Below are 22,768 nucleotides of genomic sequence, written 5' to 3'. Positions count from 1 at the left end.
TGTGGCGACCCAAACTGAGCATATCTAGTCTTTCAGCCCCCAGGTTTACTGAAACACACTAGTACTCTTGTCATGTGGGGACGAGGGTTGAACTGTTCTTTGAAGGCTAATATTGATATTGTTTTGGATTGAAACTACCAATAGCCAAATTTGGCCATTTTCATGCATAGTTATAATTATATGAATTATATATATATAATTCATCCATAAATTTTCCATACCCGGGATGTTAGTGTTGGGTCATTTTTAATGCGGCAAAATGTGCCACATTAAAAATGCAAAGCGCTTATCTATCAGCCCAATATATCAGCCTAACTAGTGGGGACCCACTAGAAACAAACCAGTGTCCCTCTTTGGGTCCTGAGCCATAGTTTAAGAAACAGTGCCTTACACTGCTCCATTAATAGCCTGCATGTCCAGCAGAGACCTCTCTCTCTCTTTACAGTGCTGGCTGCATTTTACAATAGAAAGGAAATGATGTCGTATATGTCTGTAATAACACTGAGCTGAGCATGTGGTGTTTCTACACTGCACTTCCCAGAGATCACCTGTCAATCAAACAATGTGGGCGGGACTGTGGCGTCTTTTTCCTTGGATTTTCTCTTGATGAAGTTTGAGTTTCTTCTCTTTGTCTGTTCAGCCATGGTGGCTATCACTGCTCATGCTCACTACCCAGTTCTTCTTCTTCTGTTTATTCCAAACAAACCGGAAACGTAAAACATTATCAGCATCACAACAGAGGATTTTTCCCAGGAAAGACCTACCGACTCTGGGTGTTTAGAGCAACAAATGTAAACGCTTTCATGACTGGATATAGGTTGAATCACTATTGTGTTATATCAGTCGGAGACAGAGAGTAGCAAAACTAATCACTTTAACTTCAGTGATAAAGCGCTGCACTTCAAACAGGTTTCCGATAGCCTCTTAGTAACAGCAGAAGCTAGAACAGCTAGTGCTCCAGCTAGTCTGCTGTGTTGCTGCCAGTTAAAACAGAGGTGTCGGTGCACACAGGGCCTTCGCTCACTGTCCTGCATAGTCCACATGCCGCGCCACGCTGTCCACCGCAGAATCTCTCTGTCTGGCTGTTAGGCTTTTTATAAACCTCAGTTGCCACTGGAAGACTAACTGACTCATTGCCAGTTCATGTTTTTTTAACTCTTTCTGTCACACATAGGATCTACAGGAGTGAAAAATCACATCACACTTCTTTACCCAGCCACTCCTCTCCACTCCCTCCACCCCGCACTTAATAGAAATTCCTTCCGTCTGTACTTGCATGTCCGTCCATTAGTGAGGTCGCTGTGTGTGTGTGTGTGTGTTTGTTTTAATGCTACAGCATATGGAGTAGGGCTCCACAGAGACAGATGATCAGAAGGCTGCTGCAGTTGATCAGAGCTGCTTGTTCTCAGTGGAGATGACAGAGTTTGTTTGTTTGATTTAACGGGAGCGCAGGGTGTGTTTGTGTGTGTTTGGTCATATATGTATGTGTGTATGTATATGCGTATGTTTATGTTCATGTGTGTGTGTGTTGTTCTGATGCCATATGGTGCTGCAAGTCAGGGAGAGAAGAAGGCCTGCGAAGGAGAGAGGGAGAGAGAGAGATGGATGCCTATGACTCTTGGTTTCTGTATTGACTCTATAGGAAGTGAAATCCATCTGAAATAATATTCTATTACTAATGACAGTGTTAAGTAGGTAATCAGCAGTTGGTTGATTCCTGTTCTATTAGCCTAATTGATACCTGCTACACACTACCTGCCATTACACTTCATTATCTATAGTGCTGTTGTTGTTAGTGCTAATTAATTGTAATGTGCCAATTTGTCTGCATTATGGGCTTTAACAACATAAGCTACTCTATTCCCCCCATGCTAATAGTCTATCCACTCAATGCTAAGTGATTCTGTTTTAGGCAGCTTTTCAAGGTCCTGTCCATAGACAGGTAGCTGAAAAGCTGAAAGCTTCGTTAATGCTGTGACTTAAATCAGCGACGCTATGAAATGACAGCTACCCTGTGTGAATGCTGTGGGAGAAGTCACTAAAATGACCCTTTCCATTTGTTGTGTTTTGGTGGGCCATTGTAATTTAATTTAACAATGTAGAGTTAGACCAGTGTAGGGGTCTGATATTGGCCTTTAATTAAATATAATGATATTTTACACATTTTATTAGACTTTGGCCTGTCAGTGTCGTCCATTTCTGATATGATGGATATGATGCAGTTTGATTGATTATATATTTACAAATTTACTTAACATTTATTGGGAATTATTTGGGGTTTATTTGGCAATATAATGGTCAAATTGAAAGATCTTCAACACGAAGCTAACACTAATCTGAATGGACGTTCAAAAACCTACATCTAACCCTCATGTAGGTGTTAACCAATAATATCAGTGGAAATTTGAAAACGCAAAGGCTTCACTTGAGGTTTATAATATATAATATGTCTGAGTTTTATTTTGTTGTCGTAGTGTCAGTTGAAAGCAAGTGTTATATTGTGTCTGAACAAGGAAAATAACAGACAAAAAATCAAAACTTGATGTGAATTTGCGTGTGTGTGTGTGTTGTTGAACTGTGGGTGTCAATGGAGAATAAGTGGCATGGATGATGAAAAAAAAACCTGTTTTGATTGAAGCAAAAAATTACAAACGCCTGTTATAACCTTCTGACGAGGACAAGGACGCACAGGACGGCGAACTGCCACACCGATCCGTGCTTTTTATTTTCCGCTTTTCAGACTATTTTATTTGATTAATAATAAGAGGAAGCCCCGACGCCGCAAATATATTAACCTCAGAGTGCTGTCGTGACAAGAGCCACCGAAAGCCAAATAAAACAGGCCTAAACCGAAATAACGCTCTTCAGACTGAAAGGGGAATTGAGTTGAAAGAGGAGAGGACAGAGAGAGAGAGGGAGAGAGAGCGACAGAAGAGAAGAGGGGGGACAGAGACGGAGAGAAAGAGGAGAGTAGAGGGAGAGGGGTTGGAGAGGGAGGAAAGGTCTTCGCAGTGAAAGGAGAATTGAATTTAGAGAGGAGGGAAAAGAAAGGAGAGCGCAAGAGAGACAGAGAAAGAGAGAGAGAGAGAGATTCAAGAGCAGCCAGCCATTATTACCACTGACCCTCCTTGGTACTCAATAGAACTGGTTTATTAGCTTGGTGTGTGTGTTGGAGTGTATGCGCGTGTGTGCATTTTTGTGTGTGTGTGTGTGTGTGTGTATGTGTGTGTGTAGTGCTACAAGTACAATCTCCCAGTCAAGTGGAGAGTTGTATTGGAAGCAGTCTGGATTCTTGATGGGAGGAGAATGATAGGGGTGTGTGTGTGCATGTGATAGATTCATAGCTAAGTGTGTGTGTGTGTGTGTGTGTGTGTGTGTGCAAGACAAATTTGCTTTGGGGCTAATATTCTACTCTTTTCTATCGTATTTTACTCTATTCTGTTGTGTTCTGTACCGTCCTGTCTTGTCCTGTCCTCTTCTATGCTTGGTTGTTTTGTGTGTGTGTGTGTGTGTGTGTGCTTCCTATTTTAAAGGGACTCTAGAGGAAGTAAAGGTATTTATAGTGGGGGGGGTCAAGAGTGTGCGGAGGGAGGGGGTCAGACACCTGGTAAAAACCATCAGAGTTTAAGAGAAGCCCGAGAGAGAGGGACGGAGAGAGAGAGAGAGAGGTGGGAACAGAAACGTTATGTTCTTTTATTTTTAGTTGTATAAACGGGGAGTTGGCGCCAGGCGAGACGGCAGACAGCTCTCCTCCCTCGTTCATTACTTCCATAATGTTTAAAGCCGCACTACAGGCGAGATCTTGATGTAAAAATCCGCCCGTCTTACCGGCTTAAATCGAAAAGCGGAGAAGAGCGTCCCGTCCCGTCCTAACTGAGGCGGTGCAAATTCATCCCGTTTGCCCCGAATGAAATTCTGGTGTCAGGTAGGGGCAGGAAAGAGCAAAATACAAACTGTCTCCTAAACAGCAAGATATATAGGTCAGAGGAGTGCACAGTTTACTGATGATGATGCTACTGTACATGATTTCTGGGTAATAAAGTCCTTCAAGGTTTTAAAAATTCCAATATTATATTATGCCACAGAAAAGTTTAACTAGTACAGTGTTAATTCTCTGCAATACATTCAAAGCAAGATTTTGTGACATTTCCAATTTTGTACGCAAAATCAAAAACACATTTTTGATTTTTTTGTTATCAAGTTTTTATGTCATTTCTTTTCTGGGTGTAACGATAATAAATCATATACACGTACCCGCATGTATCACCACCCACATCCCCCATCTTTACCCACTCATCCCTATTCCAACTGTACCCCAACCTAACCAAAATTGTGCAGCTTTAAATATGTTTCTCCTCATCTGTTAATTGTGTAAATTTCCCATAAATAATGTTTCACTACTTTTTGTTACGATCTCCCCCAAAACTCCCAATTCCGTGTCTTTCTGCCTTTACGTCTATAGGCCATTTCTGACTCTGCGATTCTTCTTTCTCTCATATGACGACATCACACAACATCAATTAACAACATTTGCATGTTAGAGTGAGGAGAGAGAGAGCGAGAGAGGGAGAGACCGGATGAGAGAGAGAGAGAGAGGCAGATAACATGTTCCTACAGATAACATGTATGAGCAGATAAGAAACGCCTCCCAACAGTGGGACGCCTGGATATCTGGATCACGCTGAGACAACCTGTGGGACTGTGTGTGTGTGTGTGTGTGTGAGAGAGAGAGAGAGAGAGAGAAAGAGAGACAGAGAGATGGGGTGGGGGGAGAGGGAGGGGGGGGGTTGTATGTGAGACTCGGAAAGAGAGAGAGGATTAGCAGATAAAAAAGGGCTTTGTAGGCGAACACTGATATTGTGTGTGTGTGTGTGTGTGTGTGTGTGTGCGTGTGTGTGTGCGTGTGTGTGTGCATGTGTGTAAGGTTCTTTGAGTGACTTTAATAAGCCTTATTGAAATGTGCTCTACACTTGCTCTCATCTCCTCCTCAGACTAGCACCGCACTTGCCTGTGTGCGTGTGTGAGTGCGTGTGTGAGTGTGTGTGTGTGTGTGTGTGTGTGTGTGTGTGTTCATTAGCCACGCCGCTCCGGCACAAGTCTGTCAATCTTATCTATCTGCCAGACAGATAACTGGCATGACACTCGTGTTCGAAATTAATTTTGTGCCTTTGCCGGAATTTCCTTTCATCCGCTGTATTAATGTATTTTCAGCTGTTTGAATATTTCACTCCGCTAAAAGCTAAAGGTGAGCGGGCTTTTGTAAATTAGCGCTTCGGAATAAACTGCCTGAGGACATTAGAATGGCATTTTTTAATCTCTATTAAAAGCTCATTTTGAAAAACTTTCATTTCATATTGATGCGTGGTTGGGGTCTGTTGCCCTCTAGCTCTTTGTGTGTATTGTCTGTGTATTAATGGTTGTCTATAGAGAGTGTGTGTGTGTGTGTGTCTGTGATGTGTTCTACAACAAATAGTTTCAACCAAGCAGTCTGATTGGTTAAAAACATGTTCCAACCATGCTGATAGTTTCCATCAAGTACAGCTAGAAGGCCTTTATTGCTTGTTAAGTAATCTTGTATTTGAAGAATAGTATTTTCTTGTAGTATTTACAAGCTTGAAGGTGATGTGAACAGTATTTTCCTGTTATTTTCAATCTTTTTTTTTTTTTTCTTTTTTTTTTAGGAGGAGAACTCTTTATGCACAATATTGTTGTGTGATGTTATGTAGTGGTTCTTAAAAATATGGGTCTTTTTTTTTTTTTTTTTTATAATTTTTCCTTTTATATTACAGACTGGACATTAAACACATACATTACATACATACACAATGCATACACAAATGACATACAAAAAAAAAAAAAGCAGAACAACATATATGCACAAAAGCAAACAAATGAATATGAGGAAGGGGGAGGGGCATCAATAAATACTTAATGTAGCTGTTTTTTTTGTTTTTTTTTAAACAAAAGATCCTTGAAAATCTACTTGTTGTAGCTCATCATATTATACCCCATTACACATAATCCGGTAAGGAGTTCAAATATGACCTTATTGTATCCCACAATCCCTCTAGGCCCAGATCAAGGTGCCTTGGTGTGGCAGCTCTTTCCATCCCTATTAAGTATTCGTATTTTCAATCTAATCTATTCAACGTATTCATTCTCCCCCCCCTGTGCTGCCCCCCTAGATGTGCCAACGGTTACTACGGCCAGCCCGGCGTGCCCGGCGGCTCCTGCCGGCCCTGCGATTGCCACGGCAACCTGGACCTAGCCACGCCCGGCAGCTGCGACCCGATCACGGGCCGGTGTCTGCGCTGTCGCCAGGGTTACGGGGGCGCGGCTTGCGGCAGCTGTGCCGAGGGTTACTACGGAGACGCCGTCACTGCTAAAAACTGCCAGCGTAAGTAAACACTTCTAAGTACAGTCAGTAGATTTAGAAATACAGTAAGTATAAGTAAATAAAGCATAAATAAATCTTTTTTTTTTTCTGCCTCTATATACATGGAAACCTCTTCTTTGGCAGTTACAGTACTGTCAGACCTTGTATCAACATCTCAACCAATCACTTTAAGAGGGGAAATCATCATCTGCAATCCAGTAAATCATCACATAAAGAAAGCCACCAGTGGGGCGTCAGTGTCTCAGCAGGGGGCGCCAAAAACGAGGAGTGGCACTTTAAGCCGACACGACTAAAAGTTCCACAACACATCACAGTTTCCTCTATGAAACTCATCATTTTAGCTAAATGATACTTTTTTTATCATTTAACTACAACAGTGAGTAGATAGTACACCATCTGGAGTGTGTGTGTGTGTGTGTGTGTGTGTGTGTGTGTGTGTATCAAGCATCTGTGCTAGTGGGTGGTGTAATGTCAGAGCGGCCCACTGACTGCCAGCTGTGTTTAAGAGTGAGAATAAAAAAAACTCTACCTGTGTTAAAAAAAAAAAAAAAAAAGAGGGGGAGAGATGGAAAAGAGAGACAGAGAGACGGCAGCGGATGCAGACGTACAGATGGCGCTTGTTTGTGAAAATCTTTATTAACACCCGCGGCGTGGACGACAACAGACAGACAGAGAGACAGACAGAGAGACAGGCAGGTAGACAGATGAACAGATAGACACCCACAAAGGCCGCTAGACAGGCAGACAGATAAATAGACAGATAAACCGTCGCACAAGCACAAAGGCAGGTAGCCCGGGCTGACAGAGGGTATTAATGTCTATTTGATAGTTCATTGTTCTGTAGTTGTTTCCCCTCTCCACCCAGCTAAATGGTTATTGATTAATCAGCCTGATCTATTGCTCTCCTACAGTGCTGATCGGCTGCTCGCGTCTGGGGGACGGAGGGCCCCTATTGATCCTGTAGGAATGACAAAAGACCACCAGGAATTATTAAAACACAACAACTCTCTCTCTCTCTCTCTCTCTCTCACTCTCTCTCTCTCTCTGTCGCTCCCAGTCTTAATGAATTTTATTGAGTGAAGCAGGGAGAGTTCAGGGCGAGTCCATCTGGGCGCTATTAGACTGTAAAAAAAAAATCCTTTGCTTTTTGTCTCGATGTCACCGCTCCCATCTGCGGCCATTTTCGCCACAGCCATTTTTGTGTCTCTCCTGATAAGGGTTCGGTTTAATGCTTGATCGTGCCGGTGCACTTTACCGCAAAGTCATTTGTTTGAAGACCAAAGTAAATATTCAACTCTTCTCACTATTTACAGTTAGTTTAGGAGCTAGATGTGTGAATTGCACAGTCCACTCACCGGAAACAATGGATTTAGATCAATAATCAAATTACGCTTCCTCTTTGACACATCAAATTTGGGATATATCAGATGCTTCATAGATCATTAAAACCCTCGGGGGACCTTTGAGGAACCTTACATTGGAATAATGCGGACAGCTTGACACAAAAATAGATGGATCCCACAGACAGTGAGTCACATAGCTGTGCTTTGCTATATAAAGCAGGCAGACAGGCACTGAAGCAATCAGTAATAATTTGATGGAACTTTAAATCAGGCAAAACAAGTGACCAAAGTGACTTTATGATCGTGTCAGTGCTGGTTCCAATATCTCTGATACCATCCTCGTGGGATTTTCATACATGACGACAGTAGCCTAGAGCAGTGGTTCTCAACGTGGGGTCCGGGGACCACCAGGGTTCCTTGAGGGGGTTCCAGGGGGTCCCCAGCAAATTGATGAATTGTTGAACTTCACCATTATTTCATTTACAAGAAGTGAACACAATTAGAGAATGTAGAAGAATGACTGTTTTGATCATAGTTTCTCTGTTATCTCTCTACCTACAATACAGATAGTCATGGGATTTTGGACAAAATCATATCTAACAATGAAAATATTCTCAGTTTTGTGTCCGAGAGATAAAATGTCATCAAATGAGGGTCCGTGGCTCTAATGTGGACTAAATCAGAGGTCCTTGATATGAAAAAGGTTAAGAATCACTGGCCTAGAGGTTCAGGAAGCTTGTGGCTGGAAGGTTGCCAGTTCAAATCCCAGGCTTGGCCGCGGATGAACACAGCAGTGTGAGAGGTTGACTCCGATTTGAAAAGGCGGGTTACAAACACACAAGTAACGGCTCAGTACAGGGACTTCCGCTGTAGCTGAAGTCCCTGTACGGTGCCTTCAGGTGCTCCTCGTAAGCTCCTACGTCGGACTTTGCAAGTCGTAAGTACCGATGCATCTCTGCCGCTGCGGTGTCGGAAAGAAAAACACAACCGGACCCCGTAGCAAATGGAGTTGTTTGGCGGATGCTGTTTTTATTTTGGAAACCAAGCGGCACAAAGCTACTCTGCGCCGCGGCGGCAGAAGGAAGAAGAAAACATATGCATCAGGCATGTAATTGATGTTTTAATGAATGTATTACACAGCGTTCATGCTCTCCGCCGTTTCCCCCTCAAGGCTCCTAAACATCACATCTCGGCAGCTTCGGGATGATCGAAAATTCCAACGTTTCCAGTTGTACTTACTTTGTTTACATTGTTGCGTGTGCAGTCGATATGTATTTATTATTATTTTCAACAATATCTACTCAGTATGGGTGACTTCTACCGTGGCTACAGGATAGATAGAGTTTTCCTATGGCCGCTCCTGCAGTTTGTTGATACGATGACAGATTGCGGATCGCTTAGTAACACAACAGAATGTATTTCATGTTGTAAAAAATTGTCATATCCACCAACAAGGCCAGCATTGTAAAAAAAAAAGCAACATTTCATCCCACAACAAGGCTCGCATTGTAGCGGCTGACAGAATGGGAGTCCAGATGGTCCCCAAAGGGTGAAGCTAGGGGGATGAGAGTGTGTGTGAGAGAGTACGAGTGTGTGAAAGGGAGATAGACCTATATGTGTATGTTGTTCTGTATGTGTAGTCGGGCGTGAGCGCGTGTGTGTGTGTGTGTGTGCATCTGCGTGTGTGTCTGAGTAGTGTGGGTGTGTGTGTGTGTGTGAAGGCATGTGTGCGTCTTTGCGTTTGCGTTTGAAAGAAGAAATAGATGTTTGTGTGTCTATGTGCATTTTGTATATGCATATGTAAGTGTGTGTGTGTGTGTGTGTGTGTGTGGACATCTGTTGTACCCCTCTCTCTCACTCTCTCATCCCACACTCAGGTCTGTTCTGTCTCTTTGCTTCTAACAGGAGAGAATGGCAGGAGGTAAAACACGCTACAATTGTGTGTGTGTGTGTGTGTGTGTGTGTGTGTGTGTGTGAGATGTGATGTGATGTGATGTATGCTGATAAATGCATGAGAAGGTGTGTATGCGTGTGTGTGTGTGTGTGTGTGTTTCTGACAGCGCGTCTACCAGATGGGAGCTGTGATGTTCAAGTTTTTAATTGTATATCTGAAAGGCTGATTGGCGTATGTGGGTGTGTCTTTTTTATTTTTTTATTTTTTTTACCCCAGTGGGATTTGAAGTACACATGCAAACTTTAAATGAAAGTTGATGTCTAAGCTAAGCATCACTTTGAAAAGGTTTTGTGTGCGGGGCAAAAAAAAGTTATTGATACTTCCATAACTGGGCCCATTCAGAAGGTGTGAAAACCACAACTGAATATTACCAGTCATGCAGCCACAGCATCATTCTCAATGCAAACAGGGCAAATCTACATTGCTTCAATTAGAGGGAGTGGGACGCTCTTATCTGCCGCAGCCCCACTTCGTGATTTAGCCTGATAAGACGGCTGGATTTTTACATCAAAATCCTGCCTATAGTGCAGTTTTAATAATCTTACAAAAAGAAATTCAGCCCACGAGACTGAAGAATCTATTTGGAGAACAGAGGATTTTCTCTAAACTGCAGTGAGCAGGATATGAAAGTGCATATCGACAGCTAATCCCCAATAAGACCTTAAGCAGGATATGAGCTCTTATCCAGCCTACCGTGTGCAGTAAACACACTTGCAGATGTGTTGGTATTGTATTGCTATCATGAGGATACGTCTTCCACTACGAATTTTGCAAATTAGGAAATGATCACTACTATAACCTGTGCTTGGTGTCCGTGTGTCTTATCCTCTGCTGTCCTGTCCTGTCCCGCAGCCTGCCAGTGCCACAGCAATGGCTCTCTGTCAGAGGTGTGCAACAAGGAGACGGGCCAGTGCCAGTGCAGAGAACATGTGGTGGGACGCCAGTGTGACGAATGCGTGGTATGTATACTGACACTTGGCAATAATCTCTACAGTTTTGTGTCAGTTGTAGAAAATAATCTGCTTTGTTAAAACCTCAGACCAAAAAAAAACCAATCCCTTGAGTAACTATGCTTTTATCTGTAAAGTGCTTTATTTTTGAAGTCACTTTAGGCTGCATCGAAGGTTGGTTGACCAGCACTGTGATGGGTGCATGGTAGGTCATAAGCTGATTTAAGTTGTGCTTTTCTTCAGTCTTAATTTCTTGCATCATCTGGTACTACTTACTATACTACTACGAGCATGGTATTATTGATTCCTGTGTTAAAAACACAGGTAAACTGAGGGAACAAAGTGATTCCCGATTCCTTCCAGCTCAACAGTGTCCCGCAGAAATCTTTTGGGTTAAACATTTTTTTGCCATGTTATGTCAGTAAAGTGAATTGTCAGTAAATTGTATTGTTATGGTTATATTACTGTTGCCTACTCTACTGTTTTATCTGACCTTTTCATTGTTATGTGTTAATATAATTGTTTTTTTTCTTTTTTTAATTAGAAATATGAGTATAAATGTATAATAATATATGTTTATCTCCCATATAAAAGACAGTTTTATTCTGTTTTATTTGCCCATTTATTGTCATAATTCATGTGGGACGCGGTTACGTCAAGTTTGTTGTTTTTATTTGACCTATGCCCCACCCACTCACTCTCATTGGTCCCCCCTCCATCCCTGTGCGTGGTGACTGGTCCAGCCTAACTGCTGGTGGGACGCTGAGCGTCAGGAGTGTGTTCCCTGTCGCTGCAGCCCTCTGGGCTCTCTCTCTCAGCGCTGTGACGTGGAGGGCCGCTGCATCTGCCGGCCCGGCCACGTGGGGCGGCGCTGCGACCTGCGGCGCCAGGGTTACGAGAGGCGGGAGACGCGCCGGCCGGTGGAGCGCGTTCCCATGGAGACCGTCCAGCAGAGATGGGGGACGTCCCGCTCGGGGGGTTGTCCCAGGGGCGCGTACAGGCCTAAGACAGGGGTAACACACACTGCACGTGAATGACAGTGATGTGTTGCAGTGGCATGGCTGTGTCATACAGGCCTAAAACAGGGTTAAAATACACTGTGTGTGTGTGTGTGTAACGAGCACAGTAGGGTTTGTGGACGCCGCGATTTTGGGGCTCAAATTTTTTAAACATTGCATGGAAATGTTTTAACGTGACTTGTGTGTGTTACAAGCATTGTTGTTTGTAAGGGCATGGCGGTTTCTGTGTGTTTTTTGCACATTCTGTTAAAATTTCTGAGTGTAAGGACATTTATAGGGGCAACATACATACATACTACATGCTATATGTTTGAACACAAGAATGTTTGTTGTCCCAAACTACATGTAGTGAATGTTGAAAATAACAGTAGCAGTCTGTAGCTTTGTTTCCGTCCAAGTATTTTTATGCAAATTATGATGCATTGAAATACAACGGCTGAATGGAAACAGCAAATTCTTATAAAGCATCCTCAAGATTGAAAAAACAAGCTTGTACGCTCACTCGAGGTGGAAAGGTCTGTGTCGATACAGAATTTATGCAGAAAATGGCAATGGAAATGCAGAGTAATGTGTGAAAAGAATCCACCGCAGCCTCCCAGAAATGTCATACGCACTATCTCTCCCATGTATAAGGCCCCATTCATCTGTACGGCCATTACTTCATGCATTTGTTTTGGTCTTCAGACAGCATGAAATATGGCCAACATTAGCTGACATTTAACAACAACAACAACTTGCCCAATACTAATCATTTCCTAAAAGGTTTTTTCCATTTTCTTTCGGATGTGTGTTTTTTCTGTACATTCAGGAATCCATAGCTGATGGAAACACACCTAATTCACATTCTATTTTTTGTAACATTTCAAAAGATGGCTTGACACTTGACATAGCTAAAGGGGTAAAACACACTGAAATGGACATCTGTGTCCAGTGTGTACAACCAACATGCATGGCAGCGTGTTTTTTGTTTCCTAAGCAGCAACCAGAAGGCATTTTCAAACCAGCAGCTGTCAAAGCCCCAGTCCAATTTTTTTGTTGGCCTCTGAACTGAGGACAAATCTAAACACAGCCAAGAGTGGGACAACAACAGAGGGTGCTTCACCGCAGCTACACACTGGGGCGATCGGGTAACATTAAGACATGTGAAGGGTTTGGGCTTTTTAAACCTCCAGTGATTCAGTTTTTCTTGGACTTCCTGGAATTTTGACTGCAGCTGTCAGTCCGATCTTCCTTCATCTCGTCTGATGTTACGGTTCATGGTGATTCTCATGTTTTCTTCAAGCGAAATTCTGCTCAATGTGTTATGAAGTGCTGTGCTGTTTGCAACAGTTTGGTGCTTTTGCAATGTTTTGCAGTGCTGCTGTGTTTTTGCAGTGTGTTTTGCAGTGATTTTGTGACATTGTAGTGAGTAACGCTTTATAATAACCATACATAATAAATGGTAAACATCAGTTGCAACTTTATAATAGTGAGCCAAAATGTTTATTGATGCTTTACAAGCCACTTATTAACCATTTACTAACTACTGTAAACATCAGTTTCAACTTTATAAACTACCCAAATAATATATTTTTTTCTAAATCATTTATTATCCTTTATTAAGTGTTATATACATCAGTTGCAACTTGATAATAGCAACCCAAAAAAGTTTAATAATATTTAAAACAACAATTTGTTAATCAGTACGCATTTAATTTTTTTAACCAAGACAACAACAAACTGTTAGCAAACTGTTAACTAACAATCAGAAAGTGATTGTTAGTTATGGTGTAATATATAAATGACAAACTGTTCATTTTTTATTACATTTATTAATGATCAAATAGTATAATTTACAGTGTTTACTAATCCTTAGTAAACTGTAAAAAGAGAAAAATAATTCTTAATTTGATAGTTGAAATTAACCATTTATTAAGGGTGGTTATTATAAAGTGTTTTATATATTTGTTTTTTAAAGGGTTTTTAAGGTGCACTCTCATCATATATCTATCCCCTCTTCCTACCTTTCTCTCTCTCTCTCTCTCTCTGTCCCACACTCTTATCTCCAGAACGTGCGAACGCCCGGTGCCTCTGCAGCTCATTTCACACAAACTCCTCTCTCCTTCTCCTCCTTTTCCCCCCATCCATTCATCTTCCTCCTCCTCCTCCTCCTCTTCCTCCCCTTCAGTCTCCAACCGCCAAGTCCGCACCTCCGCTCGTGTCACTGTAACTTTCTTGTCTTTCCCGAGTTGCCGCTCGAGTGTGACCGCCGCTTGTTTCACACTCGCCCCCTCTCTACCTGTGTGACTCTCCCCCCCTCTCTCTCTCCCTGTGTGTGTGTGTGTGTGTGTGTGTCTGCAGCCCCAGACCCACGGCGTGTCCACGGGCGGGGCGTGCGTCCCGTGCCACTGCAACTCGTTCGGGTCCAAGTCGTTCGACTGCGACGAGGCGGGCCAGTGTCGGTGTCAGCCGGGCGTCGGCGGGCCCAAGTGTGACCGCTGTGCACGAGGACACTTCAACTTCCAGGAGGGGGGCTGCACACGTAAGCTCCGGATGTGTGTGTGTGTGTGTGTGTGTGTGTGTGTGTGTGTGTGGGTGTGGGGGTGTTGGGTTTGGTGAGAGAACAGCGTGTGAGGACGTGTGTGATAGGTTTAGAGAGTGAAAGAGAGTGTGTGTGTGCATGTGTGTATGTGTGTGTTAGGTTTGGAGAGAGAAGAATGGGTGTATGTGTGTGTATGTGTCTGCGTGTGCATGTGTGTTTAGGAAGAGGATGTGTGGGTTTTCATGTGTCTGTGTGCATGTGTGTGTGGGTGTAATAGGTCTGGAGAGAGAAAGAGAGAAAGAGAGTGTGTGTGTGTGTTAGGTTTGGAGAGAAAAGGAGTGTGTGTGTGTTAGTTTTGGAGAGAGAAAGAGTTTGTGTGTGTGCATGTGTGTTAGGTTTGGAGAGAGAAAGCGTGTGTGTGTGTTAGGTTTGGAGAGAAAAGGAGTGTGTGTGTGTGTTAGTTTTGGAGAAAGAAAGAGTGTGTGTGTGTGTGCATGTGTGTTAGGTTTGGAGAGAGGAAGAGTGTGTGTATGTGTGTGTGTGCAGGTGTGTTAGGTTTGGAGGGAGAAAGTGTGTGTGTGTGAGAGAGAGAGAGAGATGTGTGAGTTTTTGTGTGTGTGTGTGTATGCCGAATTGTGTGTGTGCATGCATGTTTGATAGGAGAAAAGTGTGTCTGTGCATTTGTATTTGGAGAGAGAAAAATGATAATGCTCCTTTTTACCCGAACAGAAAGATCAAGATGAAATTCAGTGTTATTTTCTGTCTGTCTGATCTGTCTTCACCTAACCTCAAATCTAAACCAGCCACCCTTTACAAACGTTCAGTCCTTCCTCACTGTAACCCTTCCTCACTCTTCCTCACTGACCCTGACATCTGCCCATAGAGCAAAATACAGCACCATCCACTGGAAATCCTGATCAGATCAAAGCATGTGGGTTTCTACTGAGGGTGTGAGTTGCAAAAAAAAAGGAACGTCCACAATCTCAAAATGCTGCGCCTAGCAACTTCATAACTCCAGTTCCACTGTTTTTCTTTTTAATTTAAAAGTTTACATAAATTCCCCAAGTTACACGACCCTAGTTTCCATCACCCTATTTAAAAACCCATTCTGTAATTTCCAAAATGCTTGGGTGTCATTTGGAAAGTATGAATCCTTTTTTTTTTTTATAATTACTGCCAAGCGTACATTTTAGAGAGTTCACACCTGGAAGCAGGGAAAAAGTGAAAACGCTTATTTAGAACAGTGAAGAATATTAGTTTCAGCAGTCCTGCTGAACATTTAAAAACATTTTGTCAACGTATGCATTTCTTTTGTTCCGGTTTTACATGGACATAACAATACAGTTTGAGCCTACAGCTTCACAGCGAAGAATTTCATATCTCTAAAAAGTCTGCTTTTCAGAAATAATGAAGAACTGGTTGATTTTCCCATTGATGCCTGTGTAACATTACACCATTTATTCTAAATGGTTTAGCCATTGCTTCCGGGGTTGTGAAACATTTTCATATAAGCAAAAGCTACAGCTGTCAACTGCAGAATTCATACATACGTGCACATATATACTACAAACATGCAGAAAGAAACAAATGAAGGAAGAAAGGAGGGAAGGAAAGAAGGGGGGCCAAATTAGAGAAACGAGATACAGCTTCTACCGGAAGCTGAACAGATGAAGTGTTGCCAGGAGAAACTGGATGCCGATTGATACCGGCATCTTTGAAGGCGGAACACACAGAATAATAATGACGTAACTGATAAATTATGGAGCTGAAGCATTTCTTATGCATCTTGGCCGGTGAACAGGCAAAATAGCTGATGATTTTGACAGAATGTTTAAAGCGGAAAGCATTTTTTTAAAATTCATTTAACCAAATTTACCCATGAAGCCCTTTTAGCCATTTGGTTTATCGCAATGTGCGTGGCAGAAATCAAAGGATATAAGATAACAGAAAGAACAAAAACATCACAGATTTTAAGATATGGGGCCAGAGCTTGTGTGTGTGTATGTGTGTGTATGCGTGTGTGTGCATGTGTGTGTGCACATGCCTCCCTATGCATGCATGTTTGTGTGTGTGTGTGTGTGAGAGAGGATATGAGACAGATAAAAGACAGATTTCATCAGCGACCTAAAGGAGGGCACTGTACTTTTATTATCATTATTCTATTGACATTTTTTCTATAATTACAGTTTATTATCATGCTTACTCCTATACATAAGTCCTACTCCAGTGACCTCGCCGCCCCATTCAAGTCCCACTTCACTGAAAAGCCTCCATCTCTCCGCAGTGGCGATTCAAAGTCAAGTTAAATCAGCACAGTGGGGATTTAATACCAAAGCTATAAGTTAAATTCATACTAATCTCTATTATTAAGTGAAGCTGTGTGTGGGATGTATCCCCAAATTATACAGAACTGCACGGGACATTCCTGATTCTGACTTCCAACCGGTTGGTTCTGGATGTGCACTAGCCGCAGGTGAAATAAGTCCTTTGAAGAAAAGTAGAATACTCTTCTCTGAAATAAGATGGTGAGAGGACAGAGGAGTCTAAAATGAATCGTGAATATGAATAAGGCAATTTTGTTGCTTAATAGTAATTAAAATCTCTGCAAATTCTTCTTTCGCTCACTTGATTTGGCATGATTTGACACACACACACACACACACACACACACACACACACACACACACACACCTGCTTACGGACTGCTGAATCTGTCAAACGCCTAACTAACAAGCTGACATTATCTAAACACATCAGTCAGATGGATCAGTGATGAAATGATCAGTTCCCAGTCAAAAACAGCACAGAAATGAACCATGAATATTGAATTGTTGTATGATTCCAAGCACGATTCTGAGCTGTTGTTTCCAAGAGCTGAGGACCTCCACTCTGGTTGCCAGAGGGTGTGTTACGTCACCTGAAAACCCTCCATTCTGTTTTTTTAAAGTCTAGATTCCCGGCCAATTCCCTGAGATTAAAGGCAAATTATTTTTTTTAAATGAAAATACGAGACTTGTTGTAAATCCTATGCCCCAAAAACTTGGCATCCCAGGCACCAGGTACTGCAAACTTCTGGTTCCAGTGTTTTAGTTGTGCTGCCCAAAATGAGGATTAAGCATCCACGCATCCCAAGTCTGAATATTAATAGCTTTCCTCCCATATCTCCTTATGCAATATATTATTGACGCCAACCACTATTGACAACCAAGGAGAACAGTGTTCAGCCGGCCAGAAAAGGAGGAAACATAGCTGAAAGAGAAGATAGGACTGGGAGTTATTTGCTTTGATTCATCTTAAGATCACTGCTGTGGTGCAGCGGTCAGGTTGCAGCAATAATACACTGGCAAGTGTCCAGTGTTCTAGGGAATTTATTGCAGATTGGCTGGGAGACGAATAAGATTGAGTGTGTAAGAAATTCCAAATTACCTGCAGATAAAACATAACTTTCATGACCGAACAATTTATATAAATCAACCAAAGGCCATTGAGTTAACATTGTAAATCAAGGAAATCACATATTATTAAATGGATTGTAAATATGAACCAAATCATACAGGGTTAATGAGTGAATAGTCTATTAATTGGTAATAAATAAATTGATTGAATTGGGTAACAACAGGGGATTATGGGTGCTGGAGTTTGTGGATTTGACTATATCTTACTGTAACCAATTTACTCCATTCATTTATTTACTGTCAACCTTTTTGCAGTGATTCAATAAAGTACTTCTTCAAATTCCTGTCAAATTGAGCCTGCTTCATTTGCATTCATGCAAGGTTTAAGACAGCGGATTAGACGGTAGAATTCAGTAATCACTTAAATACTCACCTCAGAGTTCCCTAATAAACAATTTGCATCACCTCTTTCATGTTTGCTTTTGTGGCATGTGTCAAATAATAACCCTGAGATAAAGGCATTTTACAAATTCAAAAGATGAGGGAATCTGACCCTTGTTCTCTACCCCAGTGTGTTCAAAACAAGCAGTTGCTCTTTCAATTTGAAATCTGTTTAAATAGTATCCTGCTGAATGAAAGCACGCACAGCCACATCATTGTCAAAAATTCCAGACCCTGTCTCCAATGGGTAAGGCAGAACACAGCTATGTCTGTTTAAATTGCTGAAAATCAGCTGTTAACTGCTATTTTTGCCATGTAAACCAATAATTTGTCTGCAAGGCTTGCTTGGAAACTTTTAAATTGTTGGTGAGATCACTGGAGGAGGACATAAAGATGTATTTCATTCTGTGTGGGTTGTATGAGACATATATCGTCCTATTTTCTCTCTCTTATCCTCTTTTATCTCCTCTCCTCTCCTCCCTCTTCCTCTTCCTCTTCCTCTCCTCTCCTCTCCTCTCCTGTCCTCTCCTCTCCTCCAGCCTGTCAGTGCAGTCATGTGGGGAACAACTGTGACGCGAACACAGGCCAGTGCATCTGTCCTCCTAACACTATTGGTGAGAGGTGCGACCGCTGCGCTCCCAACCACTGGGGCCACGACATCACGACCGGGTGCAAGGTGGGACGCTACTTCTGTACATACAAGGCTCAACAGTATTACTAAGTAATTCTTAGCATTTGTTTAAATTACTCGTGGTACCAGACCGCCAAGGTTTGCACACAAGATAATATAACAAATGGCAACTACAAGACAATATTTTTTTAAAAAGTACACCCAGTTTTTGGGAGATTGGCAACTTACTGTTAAGTGTTGAGAACATAGACACCAAAATCATCCATGTGTCCCCGGTAGATCATTGGCTCAGCTGCTGCATGCTAACACTTTAGCATACACTATGTTGAGTGATAGTAGGCTCCATGCTAACTCTTTAGCATACTATGTTGAGTGATAGTAGGCTCCATGCTAACACTTTAGCATACACTATGTTGAGTGATAGTAGGCTCCATGCTAACTCTTTAGCATACTATGTTGAGTGATAGTAGGCTCCATGCTAACACTTTAGCATACACTATGTTGAGTGATAGTAGGCTCCATGCTAACACTTTAGCATACACTATGTTGAGTGATAGTAGGCTCCATGCTAACACTTTAGCATACTATGTTGAGTGATAGTAGGCTCCATGCTAACACTTTAGCATACACTATGTTGAGTGATAGTAGGCTCCATGCTAACTCTTTAGCATACACCATGTTGAGTGATAGTAGGCTCCATGCTAACTCTTTAGCATACACCATGTTGAGTGATAGTAGGCTCCATGCTAACTCTTTAGCATACTATGTTGAGTGATAGTAGGCTCCATGCTAACTCTTTAGCATACTATGTTGAGTGATAGTAGGCTCCATGCTAACTCTTTAGCATACTATGTTGAGTGATAGTAGGCTCCATGCTAACTCTTTAGCATACTATGTTGAGTGATAGTAGGCTCCATGCTAACTCTTTAGCATACTATGTTGAGTGATAGTAGGCTCCATGCTAACTCTTTAGCATACACTATGTTGAGTGATAGTAGGCTCCATGCTAACACTTTAGCATACACTATGTTGAGTGATAGGCTACTAGCATTATCCAAAATAACAAGACTGATCTTTGAGTAATAAAAAGTTGTTAATGATTTTTGTTATTGTGACTGTAGATTCATAAGTTTCTGCAGCTTTTGGGGCTATTTCAGTTGAGAAACCACATATACATCTGTTGCACAATGATTTTTAGCTGTACACCATCTCCCCATTTAGCCACACATACAGTATTGTGAGATTACTTTACTAGCTTCAGAGCTGCTACAAGTTCTCATTTTGTTACTTTTGAGATATTACTAGTCGCCTATTATCACTCAACATAGTGTACGCTAAAGTGTTAGCATGGAGCAGCAGAGTGAATGATCTACCAGGGACACATGGATGATTTCAGTGTCTGTGTCCTCAACATGATTACAGGTAGAATGAATCCAGCTCCAAAAGGGCTTATGAATTATTTGAAAACACTATTTGACCCAGGTGTGCTGCATTATGTCTAGTTAAATAGGTCTTTATATATCGCTGCTTGCAGTCTAACCTTGCATGTCCAGCTCTTGAACACTATCTTCCACTTTGCAGGGATTGAGAAAAATAGCCTTTTATTCAGATTAATGACCGTGCACTTTTGAAATGCAATAAAGGCCAATGTAATCCTTCAATTCAAGAAAAAAATCTTTTTATAAGCCTGCTGTCTCATCCCTCTACTTTTTTTCTTGCTAGCTTCTCTTGGCCTTTCTTCTCCATGACTTTTCTCTCATTGCCCGCTCTTTACTTTTCCGTACTTTTTCCGTTTTATAGATCCATTCCCTTCTTCTCTTCTCCCCCTTTCCCCCCCCTGCCTCTTCCCTCTCTGTACATACTTCCTCCCTTTCTCTCTTCTCCAAATCCCTTCTTTCGTACCTCCTCCTCTATTCTACTGTTTTGCACCAGCTCTAATGTACTATCTCTTACTTTGTATCCCTCCCTCTCTATTCCTTCGCTTCTCTTATTAGCTCCCTACTTGTTTACACGGCCTTTTCTCTCTTTCTCCTCTTTATCACTTTCTTTTTTCTGCCTCTTTCCATCCCAAGCTTCTGTTTCTCTCATTCTCATTTCCCGTGTCTTTTGATACGAGTTTGTTCAAAGTGTTTGAAAAGTAATAGTTGTGCACTAAAACTTCCTCACCAAAGGGCCCTGAGGCAGCAATAACCGTAAACTATTAGAAGCTAACAGCAGTGGTAAAGTATTAGCAATTAGAGGCTCAAACATGAAAGCAAGCCTCGGTTTAACGATAGATTGATCAAGAAGAGTACATCACAACAGGACAGAACAGCACAGGGGAAAAACAGTAGAACTGAACAAAGTAGAATAGAGCAGAAAAAGCAAACAGAAAAAAGTACATCAGAGCAGATCAAAGCAGAACAGAACACAACAAAAGAAATTACAAAATACAGAATGCAACAGAGAAAAACAGAAAAAAGCAAAGTACAACAGAACAAACGAAATAGAATGAAGTAGAGTAGAACAGAACAAAGTAAAGCAAGAGAAAAAACTAAGTAGAACAGAGCAAAACAGAACGCAATAAAGTAGAACAGAATAGAATGAAACAGAACAGAACAGATTAAAGCAGAGGAGAACAGAGTAAAGTAGATCAAAGTTCATCTGATCAGAATCGAGCAACATAGAACAGAACTGCAAAAAACAAAAAAAACAAAAAAACAGAACAAAGTAGAACCGAATGGAACAGAACAAAGTAAAGCAGAGCTAAGTAAACTGGTACAAAGTAGAACAGAACAAAGTAGAACATAAGAGAACAAAGTGAAACTGAAGAGAAAAACCAAAATAGAATAGAACAAAGTGGAACAGAAGAGAAAGTAAAACTGAAGAGAAAAACCAAAGTAGAACAGAAGAGAACAGAATAAAACCGAACAAAGTAAATCAGAACAGAAGAGAATGGAGGTTCTTTCAGACTATATGCCGAGATTGGTACCCAGTAAAGTTATTCGTAAAGAAAACAGCCCTCTGTCTTCAGCTCTCCACACCTTCTTTCTCTTTTGTTCTAAGATGTGTAATTCAGTCTTCCAGTCGCTGGAAAAAAGCGGTAGAATCAGCCTTCCTGTCTGACAGCTGAGCAGATGAATAGATCTGATTGGGAGGTGTGGAGTGGACGATCGCCACAAACAAAAGCTGTTTTGCTTGTTTTAAGAAGATGTTCTTTCTCCTCATACAAACCGCTTCTTTATGAATTATGAATCTCCTAAAACATAATAACTTGTCTGCCTATGAAAGAAGAGGCAGCTTATTCTCTCAGGCTCCTTGGTTTGGAAACTCCAGGACAACATTATTTATCTGAAACTCAGACATCCAAAATCACCTGTTATCTCAATGCGGTAGAATGAAAACACACCGTTGTTAATCTGTCTCTGGACCAAGGTCTATCGAGGCAAATGCTTGTATGTCCAGTGGTCTAATTTCTAACACTCTATATGTGTGTGTGTGTGTGTGTGTGTGTGTGTGTGTGTAGGACTGCGGCTGCAGCGTGGTCGGCTCAGTGACCCAGCAGTGCAACGTCAACACAGGCTGCTGCTTCTGTCGCGACTCCTTCAGAGGAGAGAAATGCAACGAGTGTCAGCTGGGATACCGAGACTTTCCTCAGGTAAATATAATCCATGATCAATATGAAATACTGTTGCTGTTATTATTATTCTTTGTTTAGACCGTAGGGGCAGACATAGGAGGGAAAAAAGGGAGCGTTTCTACAGATGTGACAATTGATATTACTACCAAAAGAAGCCGGAATATGAGGATTTCTCCCCATTTCTCCCGTTTGAGCAATGGGACCAGAGGACTTTAAAGGAGCAGTTCACCCCAAAATGAAAATTCAGTCATGATCTCCTCCCTCCCCATATCAGTTGAAACTCCATTGAAGTTCGTAGGGCCACCAAACACACAGCTGCAGCTCCATCACAGCTTTCTTCCAAGCAAATTTAAAGGAAACAGAGTCTGGTAGTTTCGACTTCCAAAAAGGGCATAAAACGACCAATTTCTCCAAAACAACTCATGCAGCATCGTCTAAGTGTTTTGTGGCCAAATGATTGCACTGTGAGTCCAGAAGGCTTATATTTACCCCATTATG

The 22,768-nt window shown here is 41.7% G+C and overlaps 1 protein-coding gene across 1 annotated transcript in view; it reads left to right on the top strand.

The window, feature by feature from the left end:
* Positions 1-22,768, top strand: part of LOC139640726 (laminin subunit alpha-2-like) — a gene marked incomplete at its 3' end in the record, with an annotated part of 117,763 nt that overhangs the window by 53,043 nt on the left and 41,952 nt on the right. Inside the window, 6 exon segments of the mRNA XM_071514917.1 lie at positions 6,186-6,397; positions 10,547-10,653; positions 11,388-11,657; positions 14,004-14,184; positions 18,560-18,696; positions 22,157-22,288. Coding sequence (XP_071371018.1) covers positions 6,186-6,397; positions 10,547-10,653; positions 11,388-11,657; positions 14,004-14,184; positions 18,560-18,696; positions 22,157-22,288 — 1,039 coding nt within the window.

This window comes from Centroberyx affinis, unplaced genomic scaffold, assembly GCF_046629955.1.
Source record: "Centroberyx affinis isolate AG114_WGS23_722 - 3 ecotype Tasmania unplaced genomic scaffold, CSIRO-AGI_Caff_v1 ptg000290l_1, whole genome shotgun sequence".
Taxonomy (NCBI): Eukaryota; Metazoa; Chordata; class Actinopteri; order Beryciformes; family Berycidae; genus Centroberyx; species Centroberyx affinis.
The sequence above is the reverse complement of the archived record's forward strand: the minus strand, read 5'-3'. Positions and strand labels throughout refer to the sequence as shown.